This window comes from Lepidochelys kempii, chromosome 3 (assembly GCF_965140265.1).
Source record: "Lepidochelys kempii isolate rLepKem1 chromosome 3, rLepKem1.hap2, whole genome shotgun sequence".
In the NCBI taxonomy this organism is placed as follows: Eukaryota; Metazoa; Chordata; order Testudines; family Cheloniidae; genus Lepidochelys; species Lepidochelys kempii.
In genome coordinates this window covers 119,416,437-119,437,925 of record NC_133258.1, presented here as the reverse complement: position 1 = coordinate 119,437,925, position 21,489 = coordinate 119,416,437, and the positions used below count along the sequence as shown (strand labels likewise).

At 44.9% G+C, this 21,489-nt stretch overlaps 1 protein-coding gene across 6 annotated transcripts in view; it reads right to left on the bottom strand.

Moving 5' to 3' along the window:
* SYNJ2 (synaptojanin 2) overlaps positions 1-20,641 on the bottom strand; it is a 103,719-nt gene extending 83,078 nt beyond the window's left edge. For 3 of the 6 annotated variants that reach the window (XR_012158101.1, XM_073337776.1, XM_073337777.1), the window contains exons 1-2: positions 19,808-20,641; positions 5,011-5,097 (exon numbers count right to left, since the gene is read on the bottom strand). Coding sequence is in view for 4 of the 6 variants with exons in the window: in XM_073337776.1 (XP_073193877.1) it covers positions 5,011-5,097; positions 19,808-19,928 (208 nt within the window). In the remaining 2 variants the exon portion in view is untranslated. Of the gene's footprint in view, positions 1-5,010; positions 5,098-19,807 lie in introns of those variants that run through there. The other 3 variants (XM_073337773.1, XM_073337774.1, XM_073337775.1) reach the window with 3 other exon arrangements.
* Positions 20,642-21,489: the final 848 nt, after the last annotated feature.

Here is a 21,489-nt window from a genome sequence, read left to right as displayed (position 1 = left end):
TGCGCAAATGACATTTTCTCTCTCTAGCTGAAATCTGCCCTGGGAAATGTTTGGGAATCATAAAATCATAGAATATTAGGGTTGGAAGAGACCTCAGGAAGGCATCTAGTCCAATCCCCTGCTCAAAGCAGGACCAACACCAACTAAATTATCCCAGTCAGGGCTTTGTCAAGCCAAGCTTTAAAAACCTCTAAGAATGGAAATTCCACCACCTTCCTACGTAACCCAATCCAGTGCTTCACCACCCTCCTAGTGAAATAGTGTTTCCTAATATCCAACCTAGACCTCCCCCTCTGCAACTTGAGATCATTGCTTCTTGTTCTGTCATCTGCCACCACTGAGAATAGCTTAGCTCCATCCTCTTTGGAACCCCCTTTCAGATAATCCCCCCTTACTCTTCTCTTCTGCAGACTAAATAATCCCAGTTTCCTCAGCTTCTCCTCTTAAGTCATGTGCCCCAGCCCCCTAATCATTTTCGTTGCCCTCCACTGGACTCTCTCCAATTTGTCCACATCCCTTCTGTAGTGGGGGGACCAAAACTGGACACAATACTCCAGGTGTGGCCTCAGCAGTGCCGAATAGAGGGGAATCATCACTTCCCTCGATCTGCTGGCAATGCTCTTACTAATACAGCCCAATATGCCGTTGGCCTTCTTGGGAACAAGGGCTCACTGCTGACTCATATCCAGTTTCTCATCCACTGTAATCCCCAGGTCCTTTTCTGCAGAACTGCTGCTTAGCCAGTCAGTCCCCAGCCTGTAGCGGTGCATGGAATTCTTCCTTCCTAAGTTCAGGACTCTGCACTTGTCCTTGTTGAACCTCATCAGATTCCTTTTAGCCCAATCCTCCAATTTGTCTAGGTCACTCTGGACCCTATCCCTACCCTCCAGTGTATCTACCTCTCCCCCCAGCTTAGTGTCATCTGAGAACTTGCTGAGGGTTCAATTCATCCCATCATCCAGATCATTAATAAAGATGTTGAACAAAACCGGCCCCAGGACTGATCCCTGGGGCACTCCGCTTGATACCGGCTGCCAAATAGATATCGAGCCATTGATCATTACCCATTGAGCCCAACAATCTAGCCAGCTTTCTATCCACCTTATAGTCCATTTATCCAGTCCATACTTCTTTAACTTGCTGGCAAGAATACTGTGGGAGACCGTATCAAAAGCTTTGCTAAAGTCAAGATATATCACATCCACCGCTTTCCCCCATATCCACAGAGCCAGTTATCTCATCATAGAAGGCAATCAGGTTGGTCAGGCATGACTTGCCCTTGGTGAGTCCATGTTGACAGTTCCTGATCACCTCTCTCTCCTCCAAGTGCTTCAAAATGGATTCTTTGAGGATCTGCTCCATGATTTTGCTGGTGACTGAAGTGAGGTTGACTGGTCTATAGTTCCCCGGGTTCTCTTTCTTCCCTTTTTTAAATATGGGCACTATATTTGCCTTTTTCCAATAGTCTGGGAACCTTTGGTCTGTTCTATTTAAGTACAGCCCTCTGTGGCTTTTCAGTTAAGAGAACTATGCAAATATAACTTGCAGCTGGTCCTTATTATCAAGACATTAACAGAATTTTTGGCAGCCTCCCTTCAGAAGTGGCTCTGAACAGGAACAGTATAGAGGTAAAATTGGGACAAGAGAGATGCACTGGCAGAGCTCGACAGGGGGAATTTTCTTAGGTCATGGTCACCAGAAATAACTAGATTTTCTCAAAAAATAAATAAATAGATGTGGGGAAACATAGCAGCAAAAGTCTGAAGAAACGAAAAATAGGTTATAACACACAGCTGCCATATGTTTATCCCCTATAAAATTATTATTAATACAAGATTTAATATGAAGGTTACAGGGACTTCATAGAGTTCATAGAGTTCACAGATTTTTAAGGCAGGAAGGGATTACTACGTCATCTAGTCCAGGGATGGGCAAACTTTTTGGCCTGAGGGCCACATCTGGGTATGGAAATTGTACGGTGGGCCATGAATGTTCACGAAATTGGGGTTGGGATACAGGAGTGGGTGAGGGCTCTGGCTGGGGGTGCAGACTCGGGGAGGGCAGAAATGAGGAGTTCAGGGTGAGGGAGGGATTTCCGGGCTGAGGCATCGGGTTGGGGTGCGGGAGAGGGATCAAGCCTGGGGCAGGGGTTTGGGGCATGGGAGGGGGTCAGGAATGTAGGCTCCGAGCAGTGCTTATCTCAAGCAGCTCCTGGAAGCAGTGGCATGTCCCCCCTCTGACTCCTATGTGGAGGTGCGGCCAGGCGGCTCTGCGTGCTGCCCCACCTGCAGGCGCCACCCCTGCAGCTCCCATTAGCTGTAGTTCCCAGCCAATGGGAGCTGTGGGGGTGGCGCTTGGGGCGGGGGCAGGGCATGGAGCCCCCTGGCTGCCCCTAAACATAGGAACCGGAAGGGGGACATGCTGTTTCCGGGAGCCTCACCATGTGTGCATAGAGCAGTCTCTGACCCTGCTCCCCGGCTGGAGCGCGGAAGCAACGCAAGCCCCAGACCCCGCTCCCCAGCAGGAGCTCGAGGGCCAGATTAAACCAGCAGGAGGGCTGGATGTGGCCCGTGGGCCATAGGTTGCCCACCCCGATCTAGTGTGACCTACTCTGTATCGTAGTGTATCACAGAACTTTATCCAGATACACCTCTCTTGAGCTTAGTGACTTCAGACAACTGAACTGTTGTGTGTCACAGGCAGAGAACAGGAGGGACTGAGGTGCCACCTGTGATTGATTTAGTTTCCCTCTGCAAAGAGGGAACTAGCTATAGCTGTGGTTTGAACTGCTCGTATTTATTCGCCACATCCCTTAACTATCACAACAACAGATTTAATTGAACTGCTCTCAGGAAACATAGTTCTATGTGCCAAGAAAAATGGACCATACACTATCTATTTTATTTTCAAGTGCATGAACAAAACTGACATTCAGTTTAACAGAATTACTCAACTACCCCACAAGAAACTGAACAAACCAAACAAAAAATCCCCTTCTTGTTTCAAGTAGTGAGATAGATCTGCAGATTTACACCGTGATATAGAGTGTTCATCTGTAAGTAACTACTTCAAATCCATCCCAAATTGTAGTAGATGGAAGTCATTACCTCCTAACAGCTGTTCAGTGCCCTATATGTAATGAGCTAGGCTATGTCTGCACAACACCACTGTAAGGTCTCCTGTGTAGCCACTCTATGCCAGCAGGAAAGAGCTCTCCCACCGACATAATTAAACCACCCCCAAAGAGCAGCGGTAGCTGTGTCAGCAGGAGACACTCTGCTGCCAACATAGAGCTGTCCACACCGGCGCTTTTGTTGGTGAAACTTATGTTGGTCGGGGGGGGGGTGTTTTTTCACACCCCTAACTGACAAAACGTTTGCTGACAAAAGTGCTAATGTAGACAAAGCCTAAGTACATAATCTTATATGATTCCTAGTGTACAGCCATTACTATGTTTGTTATCCCTGTTGGCAGGTTCATTAAAGAGGCCAAGGACTGAGTAGATGCGGAATGGAAAAGTAGTAGTCTCACACCTCCAAGTCAAGGTAAAGGCTCATTGCCAGAGCAGTGTGGGGAAGTCTGTACAGCTATTACCGGCTTTATACATGGAGAATTTCAGTCTCTGAAGCTGTAAATGAGGCACATTTTACAAGCACTAAAATTTACTTAAATATTTGGTTTAAAAACCACCTTAAGCAGTGAACTGAAATGTATTTTATTGGGCCCAATTCTGCAAGGTACTGAGCGCCCTCAAATCAGTGTCATTTGGCTCTGTTCTCTATAGCACTACAAAAATTCATTTTATGTTCCTGTTGTAGAGAGTAGCAGCAACTTCTTTGCTAATTCAAGATTCCTGAAAGCATATGAAAATTAACAACAATGCTGATGCATAATGATATTCTGCAGTGTGTTACTTGAAGTTATGGGGCTGATTCAGAAAACACTCATGCATGCAAGAAGGCTCTTTGAAGTTAATTTGGCTTTTCATGTGAGTAAAGTCATTCATGTACTTTGGCGTTTGCACAACTGGGCCCTTAGTAATCATAAGAGCCATTATTGAAACTAGCTCAATTCAAAACAAAAGGAGGGGAGGGGAAAAATCAATATTTGTATTATACAAAAGTGGTAGGAAAAACAGCAAGCTGTTAACAAAAAACAACGAGGAGTGCTTATGGTACCTTAGAGACTAAAACATTTATTTGGGCATAAGCTTTTGTGGGCTATAACCCACTTCATCACATGCATGGAGTGGAAAATACAGTAAGCAGGTATAAATATACAGCACATGAAAAGACGGAAGTTGCCTTACCAAGTGGGGGGTCAGTGCTAACGAGGCTACAAAAATAAATTTTCCCTTTGTTGATTCTCATGCCTCCTCGTGAACTGCTGGGAATGGGCCACATCTGCGTTGATTGAACTGGCCTCATATTAGCACTACAAAAAGTAATTTCCCGTGTTGATATTCACCCCTTCTTGTCAACTGTTGGAATGGCCACATCCACCCTAATTGAATTGGCCTTGTTAGCACTGACCCCCCCCCACTTGGTAAAGCAACTCCCATCTTTCATATGCTGTATATTTATACCTGCTTACTGTATTTTCCACTCCTTGCATCTGATGAAGTGGGTTATAGCCCACGAAAGCTTATGCCCAAATAAATGTGTTAGTCTCTAAGGTGCCACAAGGACTCCTCGTTGTTTTTACTGATACAGACTAACACAGCTACCCCTCTGAAAGCTGTTAAGAGGGTCTCATGAAACAAAGGAACGTAAAATACTTAACCTAAAAACTCTTAAGATAATATTTTACAGTGTGCTTTTAACCCAATGCACAGCTTATAAAAAATATGTTTGCATCAATAAACCTATCAATAAAATGGTTATATTGGGCAAGAGCCCAAATGTCTTCCAAAACTGACAGAAATCAGGCAACTCTCTGGTCACTGGGATTAAACGAAGTTTGTTTGGGCATGGGCATCTAACAACTGTCCTCATCGTCAAAGCTACTTACCACATTTTAGCCGGAGCTCTCCCAAGCAGCCATAGGCATCCATGAGCTTTTCATATTGCCCTTTAATTACCTCCTTTTCTTCAGGAGCTGAGAAGAAACACAATAAAAAGGCAGCAAGCCTTAGTTACCCAATTCAGTTTTCAGACTGGTATAGTCCTGTACCAAACCCTCCCAGGAGATCTCACTCAACAAACAAGACAATTAGATAACACATGAATAAGTATGTGGGGTTTACAGTGTTAAACTAGGAAGCTATTTAAAAGTTAATGGAACATCCCCATAAAAGACTGAGTGTTAAAAGGTACAAACACGCCTGTTCAAACACCACACAAAGGAAAGAGAGAGGTGCCAGTTGTAAATCCACAGATCATTAATTAATTGTTGCATCTACTAACACATGGTGCAGACACCAGCAAATGGCCTATCACTATCAGAATAAAAACACAAACGATTAATTCATACAGTCCTAAGACCAGAGCTGTTAAAAAAAATTATTTGTTTGAATAGCACTCACACATGCTAGGCATTTTCCAGACATATGAGAAGGGACCATCCCTGCCCCAACAATCTCACAGTCAGACTGAAGACAGACAGAGGACATGGAAGGGGAACAACAAACCGGGATTTTTTTTTATACAAGGCAACAAGATTCAATATAGGCAGCATGGCAAAAATGAGTTTTTGAGAGTCAAAAAATGTATTTTATTGAAGTCAAAACTATTTGGCAAAAGAGCAAGTCAGTGTAAATTTACAACAGAGTAAACAAGAGAACCTATTCTGATCTTAGTTACATCAGTGTAAATCTGGAGTAAATCTTCTCAGGCCATCTTTATAGATCATAAAGAAATGAAGAAGGGGCAGAAAACCGTTTTCCTCCTTTACTAATGGCAGCAGAAGCACACTTTATGATAGAAGAAAAATCCTTGCCCCGAACACTGCAACCTTCAGGACCCTTCACTAAAAGAAAGGATAACAGAAATAGCTAAAGAGATTGAGATAACAAACTGATGGGGGTGGAGGTCAGATTAACAAATTTGCAGGCTAGACACAAGAGGCAGCAGGGAGAATGGAGATATTTCTTCAAGAACCAGGGACCGGAATGTGCGACATCAACATTATTTTAAGGGCATGATCTAAACTAAAGACTGAAGTGTACAGTATGTGTATCAATGTGAGATTAAGCAATACATAAATATGACACCACGTGCAGCTCATGGCAAGCAGCAGCTGATGTTGCCGTGTGTAGAAAAGCCACAAAAATTGGCAAGGCGAGCCAACACACTGCGCGCATATTAACAGAGCTTGGAACAGAGATGGAAGTTTCAGCAAGCATCAGATGTTAAGCCTGGACTAGCTTGGTTTTGCATACAGTGCTGCAGATATATCCCGTCATTTAGGCCCGATCTACACTAGAAACTTTTGTTGGTATTGTAATGTTGGTCAAAGGGGTGATTTTTCATGACATTTCTATACTGGCAACAGCCTTAGTGTAGGCAGTTATACCAGTGACAAGTGCTTTTGGCAGCATGGCTTGTTTCATTCACAGAACCTGAGAAAGCTATACCTGCAAAACCCCCTTTTCCGCTGATATAAGTTGCATCTACACTACCCTGTGTGGGTTTGCTGATGTAGCCAGTATAGCTATACTAACAAACCTCTTCTAGTGTAGACTAGGCCTTAGCTTAGCAGGTCAATGAACAGGAGATGGACTGCGGAAGGTAGACTGTGTGTTGACATCTCCCAATTAGCTAAATGTGAGCTGCTTTGGCTGCCTTCTCACTGAGAGAAGACCCAAGGCATGAGCTATTCTCATGGGCTGTATGGTACAGACCTGCTGGTGGCCTAGCTTTCTTAATAAAATGTTACCATTTAACTTATCAGGAGTTTTTCTAGTGATTCTCCTCAAAGTACTGAGCTGCAGACATGTTTTCTCCCCTGCTCCAGCCCCTACATGCTGCCCTAGCAGTGTACAGGGGTCATTAATGGGCCATCAGAGTCTGGGGGAGAATCCACCCAGAGGAGGTACAACATAGGGGCTCCAGAAATGGCCCTATGCTGCTCCCCTCACAAGACTTGGCACAGGGAGTGTGTCTGGGGCAGGGCTGGGCACAGGACATGGCACTATGAGGATTCTAGGCTGTGCTGCAATCTACAGGCAACCCAGGGTGAGTTGGCATAAATTATATCAGCTGGGGGCTGCTTTAATTTTTGCTGGGCACCATTGTGTCCCCTGGAGGAACTCCGAATCCAAAGGGCACAAATGTAGCATCAAGCCGCATTTGCCCATCCCTCCATCCCAAGGCTGCATTTTCTGTGCTGCGTCCCTTGGAGATGCAGCCCAGAATTGAACCTTGCACGTTTATAGTTGCCTCTGAACACAGTAACTAACAACATGCCAAACACAGCTGTAGTTGATGACATGGGGGCTATACAAATCTGGAGGGTGGGAAAGTCCACAGGTCTGTACAGATTGAGTCTTTGTGCCAAATTACGATATGTACTGGGTGGTAGAGTCTAGAGGCCCCATCCCCACGGTGCTGGGCATTGTACAAACTCATGATAAAGAGGCAGCCCCCGCCCTAAAGACATTACAGTCTAAGGCTTGGTCTACGCTACCAACTTATGTTGGTATAACTGCATCGCTCAGGGGTGTGGAAAATCCACACCCCATGCAATGTAGTTATACTGCCCTAACCCCCCCCCCCCCCCAGTGCACACAGCTACGTCAATGGAAGGGCTTCTCCCGCCAACATAGGTACTCCACCTCCCCGAGGCGGTAGCTAAGCTAAGTATGTAGTGTCTTCACTACGTGCTACAGCGGCACAGGTGCACCGGTTCAGCTGCAGCACTGTTACTGTAAAAGAAAAGGAGGACTAGCGGCACCTTAGAGACTAACCAATTTATTTGAGCATAAGCTTTCGTGAGCTACAGCTCACTGCATCAGATGCAACCGATGAAGTGAGCTGTAGCTCAAGAAAGCTTATGCTCAAATAAATTGGTTAGTCTTTAAGGTGCTGCTAGTCCTCCTTTTCTTTTTGTGAGTACAGACTAACACGGCTGCTACTCTGAAACCTGTCATATTACCGTAGACAAGCCCTGAGTAAGTGCGCGGTCCAAAATCAAAACGGTGTTTGGTTTACTATTTTTTGAGTGGAGAAAGGGGTATAGACTGAATTTGAATTAAGCCAGATGGTATCAAAGTGAATAGCAAATTAGTCACTGGGCCTAATTCACTGGGCACTAAAGGTATATCTACACTGCAAAAGATCCTGGTTCAACCGACTTGGACTAGCACCACGGGTCTAAAGATAGCAGTGTGGATGTCCCTGCTCCGACTGGTGCCCAGGCTCCGAGACACACACATCCCAGAGCCCAGGCTCCAGCCCAAGTATCTATACGTCTGTTTTTAGACCTGTAGCATAAGCCCCATGAGCTTAAGCCAGCTGACTCAGCTCTGAGATTCACTGCCACCGGCTGCCTTTTTTTTTTTTTTTTGCAGCGTAGACGTACCCTGATATACATAGGCTCTGCTCTGCTGATTTCAACTGGGTTATGCCTGCTTACACTAGCAGTGCATTCCCATCAGTGGGTTCAACAAGTGCTACTCCGAAACAGGATTCTGTCACTGGGCCAGATTGTGACTGGCCTTTATGCAGTGCAGGGGTAGGGCACTACGAGTCTTTCCCCTCTGCAAGGTATAAAGGCCAGTCACAATTACAATCGCTGTGTTCAGGGGAGAGTAGGAACTGTTCAGTCTGTGTGTCCCCTGGCATGGCCTACCCTTTGCCCACTTCAAGCCAGCCTGCAGAACCAGACCAGAGTGCGAGAGGTAGCATGCAGCCCTCCTGAAGCGATGCAGTACTGGATGTGCTCCCTCTGTGCAATGGGAAGCCCTAGAAAGAATTCTGTCTGAGCTAGACTTTGACACGTTACTGTTACAAGAGCCCTGGGGAGGGGCACTCCCATCAACTGAGGTCAGCAACAACCATGCTGCTGAGCTGCACAGATAATAGTATGTTCACCCAGCTCGGGTACCAAACAGCAATGTTAAAGGGACACGATCAGACAGTTTAGGCCCAACATTTAGGTTTTATTATTTTAGAAAAAGCATTTATAAAACATAAATTAATAGGAATGTTTTAATGAAATGTAAAATAAATGTACACAAAGCCAGGAGTTTTTGTCTGGATTGAAACATTGCCCTGTAGTGTTTGCAACTCATGCTTGGGCACGAGAATTAGAACCAGAATGTGAATGTCTAAAAACAAAAGTGAGATTAACGTGTCTATGGATGTCCAAGCTGGATGAAGCACAAAGAGTAAACAGTCCAAGTAGTGAAACTACTGTAGAACTTTAAAATTTTTTTAGTTGTAAAACCCTAAGGTATCATTGAGCAACACAGGGAACGATGTTTGTGCTTTACATCTGATATAATATTCAACCTGAAAGTAATCTTTCAAGCACCATTTTTCCACTTTCACTAGATCACATAACACCCTAAACATTCTAGCTTCAATTCCTTTCTTTATTAAGGATGAGAAGTATCAATGCATAAGATGGCAACTACCAGTTCTGCTTATAATATAAAGTTATGTTTAAATTAACCCTTTTTGAAACCCCAAACCAGACCTCTGGCAATTTAAAGGAATAAAACAGCAATGTACTGTATTTAAATTATACAATTATTAGTCAACTTTTTACTTTTTTAAAAGTAACTTTCCACTAGGGCTCTAATAGCAGCAAAAAATGTTAGTTGAGTGCCAGTGGTTCTCAATCTTCATTGCACTGCAACCCCCTTCTGACAACAAAAATTACTACACGACCCCAGGAGAGGGGACTGAAGCTTGAGCTTGCCCGAGCCCCACTGCCCCGAGCAGGGGGGCCAAAGCCTGAGCCCCACCGCCCTGGGGGGAGGGGGGGGCAAAGCCAAAGGGCTTCAGCCCCAGGCGGTGGGGGCCTGTAACCTAAGCCTCGCTGCCCAGGGCTAAAGCCCATGGGCTTTGGTTTTGGCCCCGGGTGGTGGGGCTTGGGCTTAGGCTTCAGTCCTGGGCCCAGCAAGTCTAACGCCAGCCCTGGTGACCCCATTAAAACGGGGTTGTGACCCACTTTGGGGTCCCGACCCCTCAGTTTGAGAACCGCAGGACTACATTATTTGATAAGTTTCCCTGGCATCTGTTGAATAACATATTTGCAATTGCATCTCTCTCGCTGGTCCAATGCTAAGTATTGAAAGCTTTCCTGAGTAGCAACAAACTGACATGATACATGCTGGTTTCCTTGTTGCTCATGGGGTACTGAGGAGTCCGTTTCACACTACAGCAGCTTGCAAAAGCCCCAACCAGCAGAGGTACCTGGAGCTGTTTGCTTGCAAATGTAGAAAACAACACAGCACTGGGTTATACTCTGTTCACATTTGGAAACCTTTCTTTGCAACCAATAGGAGAGACTTTTTTTTTTTTAAATGAAAACTTACATGCTCCAGCAGTTGCTGGAACTCACCCAGGAAGCTTCCTACTCATCTGGATGGATGAGCAAGGGTAGTTTCCAAATACATACTGTAGTCATCTATTTTGTAATCACTGTTACAAGAACCAGACAATGCTTCTAGTAATTACCACGCCTTAATGAAGCTACCCACTAGTGTTTATACAAGATTATCTTTCCTATCAGTGTTTGTACATACACTATTCACTTCTGCACCAGTAAGTACAATTTTGTTCTGGTTTAGAGGAGGCCGTGGGAGCAGAATTGGGACTTAAATGTATGAAACCCCAGTTACTGGTACTTTTATAAGTGCCTCAGTAGGAAGAAGGCAGAGAGAGACCACAGTCCCTGCAGCTAAATTGGGGTGGGTGCTGGGTACACCTAAAAACATTGGCTGACATAGAGGCAAGTGGCTTTTCAAGAAAAGAGCAGGAAGAAGAGAGCCTGGCACCCAGTGGCAGGATCTAGCTCCTCCCTCTGCCTACTTAGGTCCTGATCCTGCAAACACTTACATACCTGCTTACTCTATGCACTCGTGTGTGTAAACTTTATAACAGGGGTCGGCAACCTATGGCACGCATGCCAAAGACAGCACGCGAGCCAATTTTTAATGGCACGCTGCTGCTCTTCTCCACCCCCCACCCACTGCTCACCTCTTGCAGGGCAGGCAAGCTTCCCCTTCCCCCTACCTCTTCCCCCTCCTTCTCTCCCTCCCTGCTGCCGATCAGCTGGCGGCCCTTGCCACAGAGGGGGAGAGCCTTGGGGAAGGGGTTTGAATTGGCATATTCCCTCCAGCCCCCTGCCGTGAGCTGCTCTGGGCAGGGGGCTGGGAGCACCCCCAAGACCCCAGCCCACACCCCCACCCCTCTGCCCTGACCCCTGCACCCCCACACACTCCCAGCCCTCTGCCCTCACCCCTGAACCCCCCACACACACACCCAGCCCTCTGTCCTGACCCCTGCACCCCTCCACAACTCCAGCCCTGACTCTGGCACCCCCCCCACAAATATCCAGCCCCCCAGCCCTGACTCCTGCACCCTCCTCACATGCCCCCATCCCCCGACTCTTGCACCCCCCCCCACATTCCCACCCCCACCCTGAGCACCAAACAGGAGCTGCCCAGGTAAGCGCTCCACACCCAAACCTCCTGCCCCAACCCTGAGCCCCCTCCCTCATTCTAGCTCCTGGCCAGACCCTACACCCCAACCCCCAGCCTGCTCCTTCACCCCCAGCCCTGTGCTCAGTGCACTCCCACCCTCAGCTCAGTGCAGAGAGAGAGGAAGAGAATGGCTAGAAGGTAGGTATCCACTCTATGTGGGCAGGGCCGGGATCCCAGACTGGCAGTGGGCTGCGCGGGGCCGGCAGCCGGGACCCTGGATGTCAGGAGCCAGCGGACAGAAACCCAGACCGGCAGTGGGCTGAGCGGCTCAGCCCACTGCCAGTCTGGGGTCCCAGCCGCAGGCCCCACTCAGCCTGCTGCCAGCCTAGGTGAACGGAACCCCAGATTGGCAGCAGACTGAGCGGGCCGGTGGCATAAGATCAGCATTTTAATTTAATTTTAAATGAAGCTTCTTAAACATTTTGAAAACCTTGTTTACTTTACATACGACAATAGTTTAGTTATATAATATACAGACTTATAGAGAGAGACCTTCTAAAAAACGTTAAAATGTATTACTGGCACGTGAAACCTTAAATTAAAGTGAATAAATGAAGACTCGGCACACCGCTTCTGAAAGGTTGCTGACCCCTGCTCTATAACAGGGGTCGGCATTTTCAGGATCATAGCTGTGCTGAGGTGAAGGCAGCAGCAGCTTGTTCACCTCACCTGTGCTTCTCCTACTAACCAGAGAAAGGTGAGAACTTTTCAACAAGAAGCAAAACAAAGAGGAACCCGATCATGTGTCATCACACTGTGAGAAACAATACAGTCAGTATATTACCTAGGACTCAGAGTAACAGCCGTGTTAGTCTGTATTCGCAAAAAGAAAAGGAGTACTTGTGGCACCTTGTAGTTAGTCTCTAAGGTGCCACAAGTACTCCTTTTCTTTTTACCTAGGACTGTGCTTCGCGGCATCCTGTAAATAGGGTAGATTTAGAGGGACTAAGCTGATTCCGACTTTTTTCTGCCACCCTCACCAAACAGACCAAAAGACATTACACATACTCCCCTTCTACCAGTTCCAACAAACAAAATTATTATTTTTTTCCACTAAAAATCTTCCTATCCCACATGCAGTCTTGCTAGATCAGCTTTGACTTCCTTCCACACAGGCTTTCAGCAATCAGGGTCTATTTTGTAATACCATGTAGGTCAAGGAAAATGTTATCACTTTACAAAATGAGGTTTTGGGCCAGGATTGCTGCCAGTGCATTAGGATGTTAAATTAACAAAAATCAGATTTAGCAATTTTCTAGAAACTAAACATTATCACTCCAAAAAGAAGCCCTAGGAATAGCACTTCAGAGAGGTTAGTTCCTAGGGCTTCTGTATTATACTGGAAATATTCACATTCTAGCAAGCTGATTTACACACACACACCCACACACCCCATAGTATATACTTTTTAATTTAACATCCCAACAAAAGTCTGGTAATAGAATAACGAAAACACATTGTGTAACGTGTAGCATGAGTTAGTCTATTGGTAAACATGGCAGCATACATAGCAAAAGCCCGCTCTGAAACTCCTCTGATGAACTTAAGGCCAACTGTTGTGTAACATTCAAGTCATAAAACACCTGTGACTGTGGTGGCTTAGTTATCTTAACATGGCAATATATTATTTTAATATCTAACTTGCTAGGACATGTAGACCTAGCCCATCAGGAACAATTTATGCATAATTAGCATAGTTTTCTAATGTAGAACAAATATGAATCCTATAGACTACATTCATCACTAATAAGCTTCACCCTCAAGTGCACAAAACATGTATTCAACAATTTGCCCACACAATGCAATGCATCAGTGCTTATATAGAACATGTTCCAACAGACTACAAAAGATTCCAAAAATAAAAGGATAATTTGACATTTAAGAATGCAAACAAAGTTTTAAGAATGCAAACACAGTTTTGAACTTTGCCATATAATTATCTCCGCAGGAGAGAAAAATGGATCACACTGTGGGTTCTTTTCTGTATTTTAGTAAATATAAAACATGTTCAAATTACATGTTAATCAACGTACAGCAGTCAAATAGTTTGTGCATTATTTGTTTGACTACTAAGAGCAGCTAGGGAAAGAACTGTATGTACAATTACAAAGAAAATTAGTTTTAAAATAGCAGATGTATATAAAATGTGTAATTATTATGATTATTAAAAAGAAAAGGAGTACTTGTGGCACCTTAGAGACTAACAAATTTATTTGAGCATAAGCTTTCGTGAGCTACAGATTACTTCACTGGATGCATTCAATGGAGTCTATTTTCCACTGAATGCATCTGATGAAGTGAGCTGTAGCTCATGAAAGCTTATGCTCAAATAAATTTGTTAGTCTCTAAGGTGCCACAAGTACTCCTTTTCTTTTTGCGAATACAGACTAACACGGCTGCTACTCTGAAACCTATGATTATTAAGCATTTGTATTGCAGTAGCATCTAAAGGCCAAAAGCAGGTGGGCCCCCATTGTGCTAGGCACTGTACAAACATATAATAAGTGGCAGTCTCTGCCCCAAAGAGGTTGCAAACTGAATTTTACCCTTGTCTCACATCCTTTGACTCCAATCCTGCAAATACTTATGTATTAGCATAACTTTATTACTGCAGGTAGTCCCATTGACATCATTTCACTGGATTCAGTCATAGTAATAAAGTTAAGCACATGCCTATATGTTTGCAGCTCTGGGGCCTTAGTATGTTGCGCATTTTCACAGATTGTATGGTCCTCAAGGCAGGGACAGTGTTTGCCTCTATGTTCTCCAACCTGCAATCTTTGAGAGATTTGTTTTTCATAATAATAATTTTCCCCACTATTCTTCATAAGTGAAAGTTGCTTCTTCAGCAGAGGCTAACGCTTAATGTTCTTCTAATGTGAATTCCATGAAGAACTGTTCTCTTTCAAAATGGCTGCCCTCTTCCATTGTTCTAAAATGAGACTGAAGCTGTAGGGCTGCCACTGGCAAAATGCCCTCTTTCAAAATGCACTGTTAATGCACCCAAACAACCTTAACTTCACCCCATGGGGACACCATAAGGAAAACAATTAAAAATCAAATGTATGTTTAAATATCAATTTAATCTAATCTAGGACTACAAACACTATTTATTATGCACTAACCATAATTGTCTGGCTATTACGTGGCATCACTATAGGGAGGAGTTAAGGTTGTTTGAATGCTATAGATGCATTTCCATATCTAAATATATCTTTTAAATTAAATTTAACTCTAAATTTCCTTGGCTTGTAATGTTGGCTTTGGAGATAATTACAACAGCCTCATAGAGCCTTTCCCATTACAGATATGTATGCCAATCTTAACTCCATTTTATTATATTTTTTATCTGGAAATATGAAAAAGACATTGTATGCAGTACAACACACTAGAAATACAGACAGACACAAGGACAACGGAAATTGTAATTTTGATTAATTCAGAGGCTTGCAAGGGGAAAAAGAGTGTCCAGTCATTTGCTCTGAATGTGATTTTAAGTTTTTCATTGTACAAAACAAAGATGTTCTAAGTTATGAGGTGGCCAAAGATTTACAAACTTGAAACATTGGGCTTAGATCAGTTTCTAGTTTTGTTTTAAATTTTTTGCTTGTAAAATCCCTGTTTCCATACTTGCTATCATTCCATTCTGCCATTTTAACTAATAGTGGTGGGGAAGGGAAAATATATATATATATTTTTAAATGGGAAAAGAATAAAGTATGAGCCTCTTTTTGTGCATAATAAACAAAGGAACTGACACCCTCCCCCTCAAAAAAAAAAACAACCAACTTCAAATGTCCCCTGGCCCTAGTCCTCAATGACTAATGGTTGCTTGATAACTATGAAAAAATATTTTTAAATAAAATTATTAGGGATTGACATTTATTTTTGCCATGTTCAGCAAAGAATTTCTCACCATTTTATGTATATAAGAGGATATTTCTCTATAGAGTTGCACATCAGTGTTGCAGGCGTAGGTTTTTGTCTCTAAAGAACATGGAAGTTTAAACCCATATGAAGTTGCACAAAAGTACAATTGCACAACTCTATAGTGCCACAGGTATTTTTTGGTTTTGTTTTTATCTTCCTTTAAGGATAGGGAAATTAGATAACCAAGCCAAAGGTAACGTAACTTCAGGCTGTAAATCTGAAACACACAAAAAAATTCAGCAGTGAACCCCACAAGAAATAAAGTATCCTTTGATGTAAATATTCCAATAGAGTGAGGCAATAACAAATCAGCAGCAGTAGGACTAGCCAAAAATTCTCCATTAAACAAATTTTTCCTGATGTGTCTGCTTTTCACAGAAAATTTAGGTTTTTTTAATTAAAAAAAGAATGCACAAAAACGTATTGAAAACGTTAATATTTCAATTTGGATGTGTTTCCATAGTGCACCATGGAAGTTGAAGTTCAGTTTCCTCATGTCCCCATTCTCTTCTATGGGCCAGGCTCCCAGCAGGACTTCATCTCCCATGATGCACCCCGGTTATGGAACTCCTATGAGGCATCACCTCACCACGAAAGGAGACCATGCTGCATTATGAGAGATGTAGTCCAATCAGAAAGCCCATCTTATACAGAAGAATGGGAGTATAAGACACTTGAACTGCAACTCCCATGAGGCACCACAACATTTCAGAATAATAGTATTTTGTTTTTGACTGAAATGTTTCAATTTTTTTGCCAAAAAGTCCAAATTTTCCACAGAAAAAAAGACTTTTTTTCCCCCAACCAGTTCTAAATTATCAAAGAATGATAAAAATCTTAACGTTTATAACATGAACTCAGTCACATCACATACATTGTATGGTAATGCACATTATTATTTGTTAAGTGCTGACAATGTGCTTAGCACTGTACAAAGCATATATTACACAGTTCTCACCCCAAAGAATTTACAGTCTAAGGCTGTAAGTTGCCCTGTGTATGTGGACTTCTATTCCTGGACAGAGCCACAATGAAAATAATGGGTGCTCCACCGTGACAATGTGATACTAATGTGATACTAATGCAATCATGTGCCAGCAATGCCCCTCTGCCATGTACATTGGCCCAACCAGACAGTCTCTATGTAAAAGAATAAATGGACACAAATCAGACATCAGGAATGGTAATATACAAAAGCCAGTAGGAGAACACTTCAATCTCCCTGGACATTCAATAACTGATTTAAAAGTAGCCATCCTTCAACAAAAAAACTTCAAAAACAGACTTCAAAGAGAAACTGCAGAGCTACAATTCATTTGCAAACTTAACACCATTAATTTGGGTTTGAATAGGGACTGGGAGTGGCTGGCTCACTACAAAAGCAATTTTCACTCTCTTGGTATTGACGCCTCCTCATCCATTATTGGGAGTGGACCACATCCACCCTGACTGTATTGGCCTTGTCAACACCTTACAAGTGGAGAACCAGTAACTCCCTTCTCTTCATGTGCCAATATATTTTTGCCTGTATCTGTAATTTTCACTCCACGCATCTGAAGAAGTGGATCTTTTTACCCACGAAAGCTTATGCCCAAATAAATATGTTAGTCTTTAAGGTGCCACCAGATTCCTCGTTGTTTTTGTGGATACAGATTAACATGCCACAGTGATATGTTCACACAGATCCAACTTCAGGTACAGGACCTAACTGTTATAGACTTAACAGCCTCATAACCAAAAATACTATATGTGCAACAAGATCAAAGTTAACATTGCTATTGAACTTTGACCTCTCAGTTGCCTGACCTTGTTGTGACCAGTTTGCAACCTTAATGTTGCATTAAAATAGGTTAACTGTCAAAACCTACCTACACAGGATGTATAATACATGGGTACAGAAATGTTTGCTGAGGCTATGACACCTGGGCCATTGGCAAGGGTTGAACCTAGAACCCTCAGTTCTAAAATGAGCCTCTTACACTCCAATTAGATAGTATTTGGGCCCTGTCCTCATTAAGGAAATTCACACCAGCCTAACTACATACAGTACAAACCACAAACTGCTCTAGTTCAAAGCAGGGCTTTCTTTGAAGTAGATTAATCTGGTAACAAACTGAAGTAAATCACATTAGTGTAAACTCTACTTTGAACTGATACCACATGTCTACCTTAATGGTTTGCACCAGATGTAGCTTCCTTGATGTAGTTACACCAATGTGAATTTTCTGAATGTACTCAGAAACCCTTCCCTTTACTCTGGAACCTTGTCTTTTTTCCCTCCTTACATTTTCCATTATTGGTAGAAAGCAGTGCAGCCCCGTTGCTGGTAACAACAATGGGAGCACTGGTGTATACAGGCTATCCACATTTTAACAATGCATTCTCTAGAAAACACAATGGTTAATATGCAGGTGACTCCTGGCAACCTGGGCCCATATCCGCAGGCACCTCCCTACCTCTTTCAACACCTAAATTCTCCACTTAGGTGCCTGTGATGTTCCAAAAGCTCTCATTCACTCTATCCAGTGCTTAATTTGTAATGAAAGAGATGCTGGGGCTCAAACAATTTTTTTTACATTCATAAATGACACAGCAAGCCCAGAGGTGCTGGGGCTACGAACTGCCAAGCCTAGAGGTGCCAGGGCTCAGCCCTGGTACAAATTAAGCACTGACCTTACCCCACAGGGGCCAAAATGCCCTAGGTGCTTAAGTTTCCAACGGTCAGTATTTGCACTGTCCCCTAAATGTTGAGCTGACCCACAGCTAACAAGCTGCTCAGAGCCCTAGCTCAAGCCAAAGCCCCAGAGGTGGCAGTCTCAAACTAGGCAGGGGAATGCTTATCTTGCCAGTGAGGCCTGATCATGCAGGTGTACTCTGAGCTGGGTTCTATCTAACATCAGATGCCCATCAGAACCTGCTGCAGGAGAGCTAGAGACAGACTACTGAAAGGTGCAGGGATAACACTAGATCTGCAAAAAAGCCAGCTGGAACACAAGGAAATGTAGGGTGAGTATGAGAAAGGTGTGATGCCTGAGCAGGAGACAGACACACACAGATGGTTTTGGCTGCTAGGACATAGACTACCTAAGCAGTAGACCTGGTTTCTGTACCTAACTTCAGGAAGGGGTGGTCGCTAACGATCCCAAGTGGCAGAAGGTGCCTACCTCTGGCCTGTTAGCCAGGTGCACCATGCCAGCCACTTAGGTACCTACGCTCTTCCTCCCCTTTCCTCTGCATTTCATTCCTGGTTAGCTTCAGGTGGCTCCCAGAACTCAGTAGGTGGCCAGCTTCTGAAAGTCCCTTCCCTGAGCACCTCCCTCTCTCCATGCACTGTATGGGGCAGTGGTTCTCAACGTGGGGTACTTGTATCTCTGGGGGTACATCAACTCATCTAGATATTTGCCTAGTTTTACAACAGACTACATAAAATGCACTAGCAAAGTCAGTACAAACAAATTTCATACGATGATTTGTTTATACTGCTCTATAAACTGTACACTGAAATATAAGTACAAAATCTACATTCCGATTTATTTTATAATTATATGGTAAAAATGAGAAAGTAAGCAATTTTTCAGTAATAGTGTGCTGTGAGACTTTTGTATTTTTATGTCTGATTTTGTAAGCCAGTAGTTTTTAAATGAGGTGCAACTTAGGGGTACACAAGACAACTATAGTCTGGAAAGGTTCAGAGTCACTAATATGGGGAACCTGAACACCTAATTTGGGGCTGAAAGTTTCACCAGGTGGCCAGGCAGCTGGGGTTAGGCATTACAGTGCTGATCTCTGAGTAACGCCTAGGAGCTTTAAGGCTCTGGGCCCACCTCTACACTAGTACCCCTACTGTTGATACTGCAGATGAGGCTGTGCCAACAGTAATTACAGTGAGGGGGAGGAAGGGGAAGTCTTGTGTCTCCCTGGCCTTACTGTCCCGCAGTGGGGAGGAGGCACCAGCCCCCCGACAGGTGTAATTGTCAGAGCCTTAGCCCTCTGCAGAGCAGGCCAAACTTTCAGGCGTGTAGGGGATCCTGATAACAACAGCCCAGCCCAGCCCAGGGCAGATCCAGCCCGGGACACCCTGAGCACATTAGAAAATCTGCCCTTAGTTTGGTGCCTAACTGGGAGCTGAGCTCTTTGGAAATCTGGCTCTGGACGCTTAGCCCTTCGATGCTGGTCTGTGCCGGCATGAACCCGCCCCGCGCCCTGCCCGCCAGAGGCACTTACTGAGGGTGGCCACGGTGCCGGCCTCCAGCAGCAGACAGTCGCGGCGGCTGCGCGCCTCCAGCAGGGCGCTTGGAGCCGGCTCCTGCTTCCAGAGCAGCCGCAGCCCTTTGGTCGGAGCCATGGGGGCGGCTGGCCATGGGGAGCAAGGCGCAGGAGGTGCCAGGGGAACGGACCCGCTCCCCGCCAAAAACCGAGGCACCCACAACGGGGAGCGGGCAGCAGAGAAAGCGCCGCCGCTTCCCCCCTTCCGGGGACCTCCCTGGGGTCCAGGAGAGACACGGCTCCCTGCAGTACCGCCCCAAAGTCACCGAGTGGGCTGGGGGCAGAGAAAGCACCGCCGCGTCTCCCCTCGCCGGGCTCAGAGCCGCCCCCACACGAAGGGGAGCCGGGGGCGCACCAGGCTCGCCGCGAGCTTCCAGCCCCGAAAAAGTCTCCAGCAACTCGGCGGGGAAACAGAAAGTGCCGCTGTTTCCTTCTCCCCTCCCCGCCAACGCAGCGCCGCCCCGGCTCCTTGCAGCCCTCCCCCAGGCGAAGGGTGACCTGGCTGGATTGCCGGAGCGTCCTTGGCTCCAGCGGCCGCCCGCTGCGCCTCGCTTTCTCGCGCTCCCCGCGGCGCCGGTCCCGTGTAAACTAGGCGTTGACTTGGTTCCTCCCTTCTCCAGCGGCGGCGGCTCCTCCCGCTCCGGGACAGGTAAAAGCCATTGCCCGTCTGTCTCCCGCCCCGCGGGAAGGGCGGGGTTGGAATCGCAGCTCCGCGGGGAGGAGGCAGCTGCTGCGCTGCTCCCAGACTAAGAAAACAAGGCGAGGAGAGCCGTCCCACAGCCGGCACCCGCCTGACTTGGAGAAGTGAAGTGGCAGTTCCAGGCTCATGCTTGGGGAGCTAATGAGACAGGCACGATCCAGAGACTCCGAAACTTTGACACAGATCAGATCTGGATCCCAACAAGCAAAACTTCTCACCACACTGCACCGCGTGCTGCATCCCTGACGGACAGCAACCAATACCGCACTCTTATCTAGTGTCTTTCAAGTGGGGCGCCCAAAGTGTTGTATAAACGTGAACTAATAACGAGAGGGCATAAAATAATTTACAAGGTAAGCTAAGGAGTGATTAAAAATCCTAACAACATATCACATGAAAATATGCCGAATGCCAATCCACGCAATAGGGAACTTTTCATATTGGTACAGACAGAACATCTATCCTAGCCAACCTTGTATCCATTAAACACACCTTTACCATTGAGAACCTGGGATGGTCCTAGCTGCACTGGTGGAAGTCAAGCTCCCGCCTGCCTAAATTTCTCAAGAGAGACAAGGTGGGTGAGGTAAAATATTTTTAATTTTTAGTTGGTCCAATAAAATCTTGTCTTTCTAATATCCTGGGACCAACACCGCTACTATGCTGCAAACAACAATGGTAAATTTTCCCAGGCAGTTTTCTTGTATTGCTTCTCACTTCCTGTTCTAAACAGTTGTGTAGCCTTATTAAACAGCTCCCCTATTTTTCTCCAGAAGTGGCTGCAGTTCAGTGGTCAGGTGACTTATATTTATGTAAGTAGATACTAGAATTCTTTGCACACTCAAAGTGAATGCCAGCTCTGACCCCTAGTTTGTAAAATGCTTTGGGCTGAAAGATGCTATATACATGTATGTTATTTTATAATTAATAATTCTCTTGT